The sequence below is a fragment of the Lygodium microphyllum genome, chromosome 2 (assembly GCF_053477565.2).
Source record: "Lygodium microphyllum isolate KBCC chromosome 2, Lygodium_microphyllum_v1.1.10, whole genome shotgun sequence".
NCBI lineage: Eukaryota > Viridiplantae > Streptophyta > Polypodiopsida > Schizaeales > Lygodiaceae > Lygodium > Lygodium microphyllum.
Genome location: NC_141136.1, coordinates 133765903 through 133780500, shown reverse-complemented (window position 1 = coordinate 133780500; position 14598 = coordinate 133765903). Strand labels below are relative to the sequence as shown.

Here is a 14598-nt window from a genome sequence, read left to right as displayed (position 1 = left end):
TATCTAAGGATATCCTAGGTCATCCCTTCGATGAGCATACCTATAGATTTTCAGTAGGGAAACGCCTTTGGTTGATACATACTAGGCCAGATTTAGCTTACTCAGTTAGTTTGCTCTGTCAGTATTTCATAGCACCTAGTATGTCACATTGGACTGCATGTCCTCATGTTTTGAGATATTTGCAGTGTACCTATTCTTATGGACTAACTTATGGTTCTGGTTTATGTTTGCAAGGGTACAATAATTCTGATTGGGAAGGAGATCTTGACACTCGGCATTCCCATGGTGGCTACCTTTTTATCTTGGGCATGACTCCCATTTCTTGGTCCGGCCATAAGTAAGAGATAGTGGTGGCTTCCACGGCCAAGATTGAGTATAGGGATTTATTTGATGGTACCATCGAGACCATCTACGAGCTTATTGGTGATACCTCAATTCCCATGTAGTGCATCGAGTGTCATCTACTATAACAACTAAAGTGCGATAACTTGATTGCACTAGTTGATAATCCTATCATCACACCTTGGACTGAGTATGTTGGCATACATTTTAACTTTACCAGAGAGCAAGTTAAGCTAGGCACCATTCACCTAGATTTTGTGTCTTCATTAGATAACTTTGGAGACATATTGATCAGGGCAGTCAATCAGCCATCACTGCTTTAGTATTTACCACCCATGATTGGCTTGGGTACATCCTCTCCTACTTCCTCTACTTGAGGGGAGAGGCTACTTCCCTCTAGCTATCTGTTGATCCAAACGCACTAACAATTAGAACTTTGGACGGACTTCTATTGTTTCAAAAGATGCAACTCACTTCGGCTACAATCTCTCACCTTGTCTCTCAACACTCCACTCTAACTAACCAAGCATCCTTCTCTCCAATCCAAGAAAGCAAGAACACACGACTAGGTCAAGTTGTGGTGAACTCACCTAACTTACCTTTCGAAGGCTCGAAGATAGTTCCACGATAACAATCAACACAATTCAATGTCGTCGCTTCTTCACATCCACAACCAAGTACACCAACGAGTCGAAGAGCTAGTAGAGAAGACGAGAAAAGCAAGACAACGACAAAGAGCTTCACCTTCCCTCAATCCCTCGCTCAACATACCTCTCACTCACTCTCTCTCAGCCACTTTGAACACAATGAAAGCAAGATGATAGAATGGAAAGATAGAATAGAAAGCTTGAGTAGTCACACTGATAGAGCTTCCGCAGCATGGATGTGCCAAAAGGGTAAATACAACTGAGACCTCCCACCCTTATATAGACCAACAATTAAGGTTAGGATTACGGTTGGGTTTGCATTTTACATTTAGGGTTTGCGTCCCTTCTTGGGTATCCTACCCACTTAGTGGGCTCTAGGCCGGTTAATCCTTGAAGCATCCTTTAACCTTAGCCTAAATAGACCAAGTCAATGCTAATCCAATCACAAATCCATATGCACAACCCACGCAACACTTGCAGGTGGGACAAATACAACTATGGGAGATAAATACAATGTGCATGGGAGTGAGTCCGGTTCTCACAAACTAATACATCCATGATAGTATGATGATGTTCATAATCCCCTAAAAAATAGTAGTTGGCACTTGCACTTTCTGCAGCCTTTGCAAAATACCGTTAACATTATTTTTCCCCTAGACGAGTGCCAGTTCCATGGCACTCACGTCGTAGGTAGCATGCGGTAGCTTGCACCAAAGATGCAGAATGATGGGAACAGTTTGGGAAGAAGTAGTGATCCTAATGGAGGAGTACAAAGGTTGTTGATGAAGAACTTTGGTTGGGGAAGATCATGATATTCTTTCTATTGCAGTTGGGATAGATGATGTTGCTGGTACAATGGTAGATGGTGACTAATGTTATTGCTGGTGACAATCCTATAGAAGTTGGTGTTGTTGAAGATACCCTTGAGGGTTGATCCTGTTGATGGGGACAACTTGAATGGTCATTGGAAATAACTAGGATATTTCAAAAGATGGGAGATTTGATGTTGATGTAGAAGTGATGGCTCATAATTCTCCATGAACTTTTGTACCTGCAAAGTAAAACCTCACATGCAATCACTTCCTACTAGGGGAAAGTACTAGTCTTATGTTCGTGCACAGGACATATGATGTTGTTGGTTTGGGAGATGGGTCAACGAACTCCAGGCCAAAGCCTAAAGTGTTGTCCCACACTTGAGGACCCAAAACCGTGAATCGGTTATGGTGCAAATATACTGAGAGTGCACATGCATACATAGGCTAATACTTAGGTAGAATGCTACTCCATGGATTTTTATGTTGATGATGGCAAATGAAGCGAGGAATCTTAAGCTGATGATGATGGGAAGAAATGTCACTGCTGAGGGAAAAGGGTTGTTGATGAAGATGCTAGGGAGACACTGATGGGGGATGTGGATAGGAGCTGGAGAGTCAAATCCGAGAAGCTCTTGAAGTGCATGGTTCTCCTGGCCATCAATCATAAGCGACAAGTGAGCTAATTGATGGCTTGATATGTTGAAGAACCTGTTCCACCTTGCTTTGGAGGTGATTTACTGTGGCCACTAAGATGAATGAAATGAAGGGATAAAATGTGTAAGTGACTCAGGGAGACAAGTCTAACCTGGGCGAGCCGAGACTCCATAGGTATGTCCTGACCTTGGTGTGCCTTTAGCAAATGTGCAAGAAAATGGAAAAAGGGCTAGGGGGTTAGAGATGGAGCTAGCCAACCGAAGCCACTGGATGCATCCAGCTTGAGGACCCCTAGGCGCAACGCAATGCATTGCACGTAAGTGCATATTTCTTATTATTTTCTTCTTCTTTTTCTTCTTCTTCTTCTTCTTTTGGTTGTTATTGTTTTTTTCTTTTGGCAAGTCAAGTAACAACAATAATATACAATAAGGCATGTTTCCTTACAAGCAGAAATGGAAGTATGAGAGCAGAAGACTGATTGCAAATAATAAAACTTGGCACATAAGATGATTGGTGCACTGAGGTGCGTACAATGAAGATTTGAACATTGAGTCTGGACATGGAAGCACATTGCCGCATTGTTGATGAAGTTGTTCAAGAACCTGAACTTGTTGATGAAGACTTGTTTGCTTATTGATGAAGCAATTTGCAACTACTAAGAACGTAGATGACCATTAGATGTTGTACTAAAGGTATGGTATCATTAAAGAAATCAGAACCTCTTTGTTGATGGTTCTTTAAGTTTGGTGTTTCTTCAATGAGGCTCCAAGATAAACTTGTTGTCTTGATTGGCCTTTAATGTCTTGATCTAATGCCTCTCGAGCTTGAGATCGTCAGGAAGGTTCTGATGCTAGTGTCAGCTTCAAGTCTTTAATGTTGTTGCAGTGTAGGATATTCGTAGAAAGCTTCTATTACCAATGATATTGTCTTTAATGTTGTTGCAGTGTAGGATATTCGTAGAAAGCTTCTATTACCAATGATATTGTCTTTAATGTTGTTGCAGTGTAGGATATTCATAGAAAGCTTCTATTACCAATGATATTGTCTTTCACCTATTGTTTTCGTGCATTCACTTGGTGAAACTTTCCTCTTTGAATTACAAACAACTGTTTTTCTTCTTTGAATTTCACCATCACACGAGGAGTAAAGGGGTTGATCTTGTACCTCTTGTTTTTATTTATTGCCCTCGCATAAGATGTAGCGATGTTTCGAAAGTCAAATGGACTTTTGGTCTTGTCAGTGTAACAAATTGAGCTAAAGAAAAATATGTGCAAAGAAACTAAGACTAAAAAGGCAAAAGAGTTAGTAATCTGCAGCGTTTGGGATCCACCAATCATAGAAATTCGGATTGTATTCCAATTCGGCAAAAGCATTCAAGTCCGGTGGTTTGGTAACCAGTTCACAAGCGTAGGTAATTAGATCACCGGGCAAAGAGGGTCCTGCAAAGCAACTGGCAATGTGTAGTTCCTCTTTGATCAGAATCTTGTCAAGCAATGGGTGATGTATCAACTTTCGTGGCACGGTGAGATTTTGAGCTAGGATGATAGAGTGCAATGAAGTGGTCTCATAGGAAGTTGGGTCAGCTTGAAGTGTACTGACTGTACGGTGTTGCTAAGTTGTGGTCATAAGATGACTGCCATTGCAAGCAATCTCAAGTTGATAAGAAAACCACTTCTGCAAGAATGGACTTGAGGAATGGTATGCTCAAGCTCATCAACTACTGATTGGTCTTGGATTTTGGTCACAGAAGCATAAGAAGGAATAAATCAACATGATAGCAAGTGCTCTTAAGGGAGAGTCATAACATATTCCTCCTGAATCAAGAGGCTTTTATCGAAAAGATATTCATTGTCCTCCCAATGCCATTTAGAAGCAACCTAAACTGCCTCATCATGAGCAAGGCCTAGATCAATCATTGCTAACAACTTGGCATAAGTAGTGTATATGGCCTCAAATTGGAGTAGGCATTCTATTTCAGAGGAATTGAATTTCTTTACCAAATGAGTAGCCATGGTACTCAATGGTCGACATACTAGTAAAGGGTTGATGCTAGGAGGGTCGGGTTTAGTAGGGCTGATCTGGAGATGTGTCTCAGCAATCTCCTCGAAAGCACCTAGAGGTTCAACCGGCTTAATTGGGACTAACTGGTGGGGTGAGTTAGTAGGGACATCGGTGGCATTGGGCCTAGGATTTGGAGTCGTAGGCAATATCTCTTCTAGCCACTGTGTCTAGGTTAGTAGAAGGTTTATATACATTACTCTGCGTCACATCATTTAATGAAGATTCGGTCATTGTAGTACTAGAAGTAGAGGTAAGATTTGGTGTTGTGTCATGCGGCCTTGGAATAAGCCATTCATAGAAACTAGGATTGTATTCTAATGAAGCATGCTCATCAAGAAGTTGTGGGTCACGGGTGAGACAAAAGATATATCTAGTGACATAAATCATCATGTCTCATTGTCCTAATCAACTTGCAATGTGTAGCGCTTCCTTTAAAAGAAGTTCGTCACACAAGGGATCAAGTTTAGCCAATTTAGAAATATTGACACCACAGACAAGTGCAAGCACTTGGAGAGATGTAGGAGCAACATATGTAGGATCGTGCATTGAAGTCCAGCTTCTTACATGCATGATTTTCATGTGGAAATTCATGCCTTGACTACTTTCCAAATTGACTTGTTACACATATGCATCACATCAACTTTGAACTTTGATAGGCCATACAAAATCTATTTTGATTGCACATTTTTCAAATGATATACATTTACATGACCAATTTGCTTATGCCAAATTATAATATTAGCACCAGCAACAACCTGGGGTTGTTGCTTATCAACACTTGAGGGCTTTATCTCATCTATCCTTAGACTTTCCATTTCAGCTTGAGCAGCCTCACCTGGAAGTGGCTGCTTTGGCTCTAACTTTTCCTCCTTGCTCGATGTCTTTTTGGACACTACCAGTTCCTCTTATGGAGTAGCAGCAACATCAAGTGGTTTCTCTTTTGGAATTGTGGGCTCAAGTGTCATAGAAACTAGCTCGTTAGTCACTAACTTATCTGGTGTTATCTCCTCAAGTATCTCGGTCCATGACCTAGATCTGTGTGTGGGTCTCTTTCGCTTTCTCTTGGATTTGGATGCAACTTGGTCTGTGATCATGGGAGGTGGCTTTGCGGGAGGTTTTGGTAACCAAATACAACAATTTCCCACATAAAACCCTTGAGCACGGAGCAATGCTTTGGGTGCCCATCACGGCCTTGTGCTAGCTCTCCATCGACGCTTCTGATTACTTGCCCTAAATCTCTTCCCTCTTCTGGATGCAATTCTATTCCCAATAGCTTAAGAAGGTGTGGTAGTATTTCTAGTAGCTGTGGTCTTTCCTTTGGTTCCAGTAGGCTTCCTATTGAGTGGTTCTCTCTTGTTCTCGTATGCCGTGAGTAGCTCATTAAGAACTCTCTAGCTATCCTCTCTAGGCGTTTGATCTGACTCTGAGACAAGCTTCTTGCCCTTCTCTAGAGAAGAGACAAGGTTCCTTTTGCTAAAAGTAGTGACTATCTCCACGTCTCATAAGCTTAGGTGTATATGGTGTGCTTCGTAGTCCACAATGCATGTGGTTGCAAGCTTGAAAGGTCTTCCAAGCAGGACTTCCTTTCCCATATATTCTTGATTTGGAAGCACATAAAACATTGTGGGCATGCTTTCAGTCTCAATAGTCAAAAGAATTTTGCATCATCCTAAGAGGAAATAGGATCTAGTTTTCGATGAAAAATCAGAATTATCCATTGCTAGTGCATCATGATCTTTATCCATCCAGCTTCAATCGTGCTACTCTTGCGGACACATATTAGGCTGCCAGTGATGTATTTGAAGGGCTCCTTCCCATTTCATTTGGTGATTCAGCTGGAGTTCCAACAAGTGAACTTAATGTTCAGCCAGCTACTCCATTGGATAATGCAGAAAATCAGTCCATGGCTGATGTGAATATTCAGCAAAGTGTTGAATCTGAAATTCAGCAAGAGCTTGTGCACAATCAGGAGGCTAGACAAGTGCCTAGATGGTATTTACAGACTATGAAAGATAGTCATTTGGATGCTCCCATGAGTGGTTGTATTAGAAGGCAAGCTCATATGCATGATAATGCATATACCATGGAGTTTGTTATGGCAGCAAATACAGTTGATGAAGAGGAGCCTTAATGTTTTGAGGATTCACGGCATAGTGTGCATTGGATGGCAGCAATGCAAGTTGAGTTTGATTCCATCATTAAGAATCAAACATGGGATTTAGTGTCTTTGCCTATTGGGAAGAAAGCTCTTGGAACAAAATGGGTCTACAAGCTGAAGAGGAATGCAGATGGATCCATTGACAAATATAAATCCAGGCTTGTAGCCAAGGGCTATGCACAAAAGAAAGTCATTGACTATGAGGAGACATTTGCTCCTACCTCCCGCATGACTACCATTTAGTCTATGGTTGCTTTGGCTGCCCATTATGGATGGACTGTTCATCAACTAGACATAAAGAATGCATTTTTACATGGGGAACTTCATGAAGAAGTATATGTATAGCAGCCCATTGGTTTTATAGTTGAGGGATCCAAACACTTGGTTTGTAAGCTAAAAAAGGCTTTATATGGCTTGAAACAAGCTCCTTGAGCTTGGTACACAAAGATTGGGTGGTACCATCGTGCAGCTATAAAAGAATGTACTTGTTGACAATCATTTGAATACAATGTTATTGTACTCCGTAATCATTTGATGACTTTTTTCATAATCTTCAAACTAATTTGTACCTTCGTTGAACAACTGAATTTTTAAAATTTGCAGTTTCAAGGTCGAGTCTGTAATTTGCTAGATTATACATCCAAGCTCCAATTTTTTGAGAAATTGCCAAGGATCCTCTCCTTTTGTATTATAGAATTCCAAAAAAGCACTAGCCATTGAAAAATCGTCTCAAACATAACAATTTAGAAATCACAAACAAAGTCAAATTTCGACACTCCTTTTAGTGGGGGCACCAAATAGGATGTTTCATGAGCGATATTCGAAGATAATCCTCTCACACAACCCGAAAACAAAACAACAAGGAGTGCCGATAAATTGAATGACTTTGTCTCAGGGTAATAATTTAGTCTTAAAAATTTGACAATACACGGCCAAACACCAGCACACCCAATGCACAAAACAATTACTATGCCTCTTATAGCCAGAAACACGGGGATAGCACACACAATGGAGAGCAATTACCACCTCATATGCTCCAACAGTTGGATGCCTTATCTACCTATGCAACACTAGGTCGGACATATAGTTTGCAATTTCATCCCTGAGTAGATATATGCATCAGCCACACATGTCACATTGGCAGGCTGTCAAGCAGCATGTTTTCCATTACTTGTAGGGTACTAGGACTCTTGAAATGCTTTATGCCAAGGGGGGACCACTGCACTTACATGCTTATAGTGATTCTGATTGGGCTGCTGATTATGATTCTCGTCACTCCACTAGTAGCAATTGTTTCTTTCTTGGCTCATCTTGCATTTCTTGGCTTAGCAAGAAACAGTCCATTGTTGCCACATTGTCATTTGAAGCTTAATACAAGGCAGCTTTCACTACCATAGTTAAATGCATATGGCTTGGACGCTTGCTAGCTGATTTGGATGTATCCGTCACACGGAGCCTACTCCGTTGTCCGTACGAGAGCTTTTCCCCCCAAGATTTATTCCCTTTATTTTATGTGCCTATGTTACACAGTTTCGGGCACTTATCGTGTTTCACACACTTCGGGTGTGAACACGCTCTTACAACCCTAAGGTTTAGGGATTGTGCTTTGTACTTGCACCTTACACTTCAGTCTATTGCATTGGGTGTCGTGCTTTCACTTTACACTATCTACTCCACTCTCAGCTGAGCTTCGATCCACTCTTGTTCTCACATTTTATCAGTCTCTTTGAGGTAGTTATTAAAAGAATTCGTCTCATTGGGAAAAAGGGAAGGATGGCAAGGTAGGGTAGGTAATACACTTAATTGTGCCAATGTTGTGAACTTGTTGGATTTCCCTGATCCTCCTTAATGCTTCTGTATATTAAAGAAGGAAATGTTAGGATGTCCATGGAGGAAGGCGTCTCTTCAAACCCACTCTCTTGGGTTCCAATCAAATGTCTGCAATAGTCTCCTTTGACAGTCCCAAATCTCCATTCCTGATATCCACAAGATGCTGAATTTAGATCAACGCACTACTTTTGGTCAGAGTGAGCTACCACCCTGATTCTCTGAGAAGTGCATTTTGACTACTTTATCAAATTCACCTTGTCCCTCGTGATTTTGGACTAAAACGTAGAAAGATCCCTGTCAAGTAGTGAGAATCATCAATGTAGAATATCTTCTCTTGAGAACAGCGAATTCAGCATGAAAAGTCGTCGTCTTGCAAAACTTTCAAAACTAATTCCAGAATGAACATGTCACTTCTAAACTGAACATTATGGTGACCTATGTATTTAAGGATGGAGACAAATATTAAAGCAACTTAGATCCTTTTATGTGAACTAACAGCTATTTTATCGCAGCTATGAACGTGCCAAAAAACCTTTGTTAGCTTTTGAGAGTGACATCACAAAGTACCAAGATCTTCAAGAAGATGTTCAGGTACATGCCAATAGCTTTTATTTTATGAGAAGAAATATAAAGTTGAACATGCTTAAAAACAGTGTGTGCATTCTTTCAATATGGTTGTATTGAAATTATAAACTAGAATCTTTACCATTGCGAGCCATTTGAGGAAAAGCTGTGATGTCATTACATCTAGTTGAATTGTTTTTGTTTTTATTAGGCTGAGGAGACCATTACAACTATCAGATTTTTAAGGATTGACTGTGGACCTCTCAAAAAATCCATCATTGGCCACTGTGAAGGATGGGTTAACAAGTTCACGTAAGAAAATTTTTGCTATCCACACCATAAGTAATTTGTTATTTTCTACATCACATTCTGGCCATCACAAGGGATGGGCTTGGTAAGTGTTCAAAGCACTGCATCCACTCAAGTCTGAGCTCATCCCTCAAGTAAAAAATTTATGCCAGTTTTCAACCTCTTAGGGGTACAGGTAATAATACAACATGGTTCCTTGATAGTCTTTTAGAAATGTCACACTTGATGGGATAGAAGAGAGGGGCAGAGGGGTGTTGTATGTGCAATCAGTGGATTCAATTGAAGGGTTTCGTAATAATGATATTATGACACTGTTTTCAACTGTTTGAGTACCTAAGAACAGCGTTGACTCAACTTTAGGGCGCTGCTAAATTCCATTGCAAGGACAGACCTGGAGGATATATATATGTACATAGAGAGGCAAGTAAAAACTTACTGCTTCAGAGAAAAGTGATCAATAAAGTAAGGACAGCCTCAATATAGAAATCTGCAGATGAGTTCTAGTGTGCTAATAAGAGTTGAAAAACTCACAGAAATACAAAGGATTTGAAGCAGCCACCTGAGAACTTGGATATGTTAACCGAAAAGGTCAATCATTGGCATGCCATATTAGAGGATTGCACAAACATACAAAGTCGCTTTGAACCTCTCCAAGAGAAGTACATGATGCTGAAGAAATTTGAGGTACCCTGCTGACCACTATCATTGTTGCTTTACGTTTGGGGTGTCTTATCTCATGAATACACGAATTTGCAGGTCCCTATTACAGAAGAGGAAAAGGTAATGCTGGAGCAGTTACCTGCAGAATGGAACAGTTTTCAGTCAATGTTACAGGGGTTAGAAGGGGAACTTGAACAAGCTAAAAAAGGATTCTATGATACCCTCTCTCTTTTGGTGAAGTCATTCTCTAAAGAAGTGAGTGTAACCTTGTGTTCTGTTTATTCCATAAGCTGTGCATTGTTATACCTTTGGATATAATGAATAACCATTCACCTTTGTGTTGATTACATTGTAGGTATCTGATGCAAGGTTGCAATTTCTTGAAAGGATACCAGTTACAAGCTCAACAAAAACGCAAGATGCTCTAGCCTTCATTGATGAGGAGTATAACAAGGTTGTGATTTTTCTATTCTCCCATCAACCTATGCAACGAGTGTCAATTATTCTACTTTAAAACCATAGAGGTAGTGTAAGGAGGAAACTACACTGATTGTAATTGTCAAGTGTTGCCACTGGTTTATGATTTGAACTTGCTACACCTCTTGTCGATAACTCTTAAGCTATGTGCATTTTTCTCTTCATAGTTTCTCCATTAAAAAGATGTTATACTTTGAAATGTAGCATGAAGATCACATATATATGAAATGTGTTGAGCATATTCATGCTAGTTAATAGGTGTTTTTATTTCTCTAGGTTGAAGCATTTCAACAACGTTCTCAATCATTATGGGCGGGGATGAGTATTTTTGGTATGGAGAAACTTTCAAACAAGGAGAATGCTGCAACACTTAAAGACTTGGAGCTGCTAAAAAGCATGTGGACATTGAAAAAGGAGTGGGAAGAGGCATTTGATAGCTGGAAGGATGGACTTTTTAGTGAGCTTGATACAGCATCCATGGAGTCCTCTGCCTCTGTTTTTAGTAAGCGCGTTTTCAAGATTGGTCGTGAAACAAAGGGGTGAGACCAGTCCTTCAATGTCACTTAAAAATTGTTTATTTATAAAAGAAAATAAGACAGGTTGAAATATGTTCCCCCCCCCTCGTTCCTGCCCATCACGCCGCTGGTCTGCCATCGCGCCCCGGCTACCCCCCCGTTCCTCCCACTTGCCCCCCCCCCCCGCACTGCCCCCATGCCTGTTTACCCCCCCGCCAGCAGTCTCCTTTGCAATGCGCCCCCCCCGGCCCTTTGTCCCCCCGCCAGCAGTCTCCTTCGCACTGCCCCCCCCCCCCCCCCCCGCCCCTGGTACCTCCCCCGCGCTGTCCCCCACCCCCTTCACCCTGCAGTCACCAGCCTGCAGGCCCCCCACCTGCGCGGCTCCAAACACCGTCATTCATGGCGTCCAGCACCTGCTCCACGTCCAGAAAACAGCATCTCTCCCCCTCATCGCCAGCCCCCCCCCCCCCCACACACCTACCACACAACCTCTCCTTGTTCCCTCGACCACCACCACCCTAGTTGCTCCCTCCATCTGTAGCCACATCCCCCCCCCCCCCGGGTAGTACAGCAACTTGATCGGTAGGTCCCAACAGGGACGTGCAATGGAAACCTCTGGTCAGACGCCGGTGCATTATTCTGCGAGTACCCCCCAATCAAACACCTTGCGCATCGTCCTCTCTGAGGAACAGCTCTTAGCCGTCCATGCCACAAAGCTGGAACTAAAAGAAACAACAATCTTTGGTCAGATCGTAGGAAACTCCCCATCCAAGACCCAACTTCAGGATTGGCTTCATTCCACGCTACGCATCGGCGTAGCGCAAATCTCAAAGGCAATTCTCATGGGTCAAGGGATCTTCATGGTTCGACTCACCTCTGCAAACGCAGCTAGTGAGCTAGTGGATAGCTCACCTTATGCCTCCATGAAGGGGGTCATTTATATGGTTCCCTGGTACAGTGGCTTTACAGTGGAGAAATTCATGCTCCACAATAGGTCTCTCAGACACCCGGTCACCCTACTATTCCCCAAACTGACGACAGAGTATCGCCAATTAGTGGAGGACTTTGGACAGCCCTTCGACACAGTGATGCATGCCTCCTTCGTAGATGCATTGATAGCTACAAGGTTCCCGAAGATACGGATGGCCGTGAAAGATACAAAGAACATACCAAAGTTTCTCAAGATTGAGGCAGGCAAACTCTCCTTCAAGCACAGCAGGTTATTGTGACTGGGCAGGCAAGGCAGTGCCTGCTGCGATGCCATGACTTTGGGCATCAGGCAGCAGATTGTACACACTTTAGAGCCAAGGCAACTTCGCCAACAGGCCCGTAGGTGGATGCTAACGGTTTTACATGAGTCTAACAACGACAGAGAGGGAGACAGCAAGGGGGGCCTCAGTCAGCCCCTCACTCAGTCACAGCAACAGCAAAAAGCAAGAGGGCATGCAACGGCCCCCCGACAGAGCACCCCACAGCACCCCCTAGCTCATCCCACCAAGCAGGACTACAAACCTCCACCTCCGCCACCCACGGAGGCATCAGGAGCCCCCCCCACTAGAGATCCCACAGCCCCCACACCAACCCCCATCTCAGGGATCCCCCCCCGACCCCATCCCACAGCTCCCCCCTTCCAGGGCCAGCCGCCCCCCCACACTTGCCTCCTACCTCCAATCATCCCACCATCCCGCGATTCCCCTCCTCCCCACCTTCCCCGTTGCCAATCAGCCCCCGTGATCCTCACCCAATACATGTGACCCCACCCCTACCCATCCCCCCCCCCTTCCCATAGGGGATGACGAGTCTCATATGCCTATATCCTCTCCTCACCAATAGCCTAGCTCCCCTCCCCCCCCCCCCCCCCCACAGCCACCTGCCACACCTTCCCTAGGCAGGCGCAGCTACTCCCACATGAGTTCTTCCATAGTTGTCCGTGGTCCTACTTGAGAGTGGCGGAGCGCGGAGAGTTTTCACTACCTCTGGAGGTGGGGATCTTCATGGTCCACAAGTCAAGGAGCGGCAAGGTCCATTTACTAGCACCACCAAATGGACCAAACTATGCCTTTTTCCTTCAAGCCTCTCATTCAGGAGACTAGACAATGACACAAATAGAGGAGGAAGTGAAGGGGCAGGTTGTAGACCACATCTCCCAGTAGATGGGAGGAGGAGAACTAGCACTCTTTTCCCAGCAGTGGCCAGGGTGCATGATGGACATTAACCGTGCCGAGGTCCCACATCTGAGCATTATTTTTCAAGCCCCTCCACAATGGAGATCACCAATGGATGCGATCAAGTGGCCCCTCGCACAAGCTACCCGCTTCTACCAATGTCCCACATCTGAGCATTATTTTTCGAGCCCCTCCACAATGGAGATCACCAATGGATGCGATCAAGTGGCCCCTCGCACAAGCTACCCGCTTCTACCAGTGTACACAGTTGCACCTTTTAGCCTGGCTGATAGATGCCCTGGTAGTACTGCCTGGAGCATCTATTACCCCTATGGTCCGCCCGAGAACCACCATGGGGGAATGGAGTTCACCTTCCAGGCTGGCGGGAAAGCGCATTCGCATGCCCCATAGCTCTTCTTCTTCATCAACTGCTTCCACACCGAACAGATGCCTATTCGGTCAGTCACCGACTTCCCCATGAGTTTATATCTAGCATCTTGGAATGTGAACAGCTTCCACTATAGTGGGCCACGTGGTTCCAAGAAGTTGATTGTTCGGCGGGAGTTGCAACCTGCCCTTGCCGGACGGATCGATATCTTACTTCTGCAGGAGCACAAGCTCACCCCCACCTAGGCCTAGTGGGTAGGGAAGGTACTTCCAAGCATCTCACACATCTACTGGGAGTACTCTATCAGTGCCCATGGCAAGAGTGGAGGCGTATGCACCTCTATTGGCCCGAGGCTTACCGCCTGTGTGCGTGACCACGAGACGATAGTGGAAGGGAGGGTCCTATGGATCAGATTAGACATTGGAGACTCGTACCTTGGAGTCCTCAATATCTATGCTCCTATACGGAGGTTAGGGTTCGCAGCAAGTTGTGGACTCCTAGATTGTTCGAGGAGACTTCAACAACCTGGAAACCCTAGAGAACCAGGTCTTGAGGACAGGAACTCGGAGTTCTCTTTCTGTACCTCAACAACCTTTTGGGTGCAGAAGGGGGACACAATGTGTAGGGAGTTTTTCAGGTGCACCAACCTCACACCTCAGGAGATCAGATTTGTAGCCTCCGTGATCAGTATGGGAGGATTCGCTCTAGCCCGCCAGATCAGGTGACGGAGATTACCACTAACTACTACAAACACCTTTTTCAGCAGGTGGCAGGCTTGGATAGGGGATAGCGTTGTAGACACCAGGTCTGGGACTGCATTCCGTCCCTTGTCACAGAGGAGATGGGTCGCTCCCTCCTAGACCCCTTCACAGAGAAAGAATTAGTGGAGGCTTTCCATGTACAGGATGGGCAGAAATTCCCGGGAGAGGATGGTCTTTTGAAGGCCTTCTTCACTACCTCCTGGGAGGTGGTGAAGGACCCTCTCCTGCTTTCCTTTCAGGAGATTTTCAGAT

General features: G+C 44.0%; 1 protein-coding gene across 1 annotated transcript in view; it reads left to right on the top strand.

Annotated features, from left to right (window-relative positions):
* LOC148040346 (dynein-1-beta heavy chain, flagellar inner arm I1 complex-like) overlaps positions 1 to 14598 on the top strand; it is a 288628-nt gene that overhangs the window by 182164 nt on the left and 91866 nt on the right. Inside the window, exons 17-23 of the mRNA XM_087698625.1 lie at positions 9020 to 9098; positions 9283 to 9383; positions 9741 to 9800; positions 9914 to 10064; positions 10137 to 10295; positions 10396 to 10494; positions 10794 to 11056. Of these exons, the coding sequence (XP_087554751.1) occupies positions 9020 to 9098; positions 9283 to 9383; positions 9741 to 9800; positions 9914 to 10064; positions 10137 to 10295; positions 10396 to 10494; positions 10794 to 11056 (912 nt within the window). The remainder of the gene's footprint in view (positions 1 to 9019; positions 9099 to 9282; positions 9384 to 9740; positions 9801 to 9913; positions 10065 to 10136; positions 10296 to 10395; positions 10495 to 10793; positions 11057 to 14598) is intronic.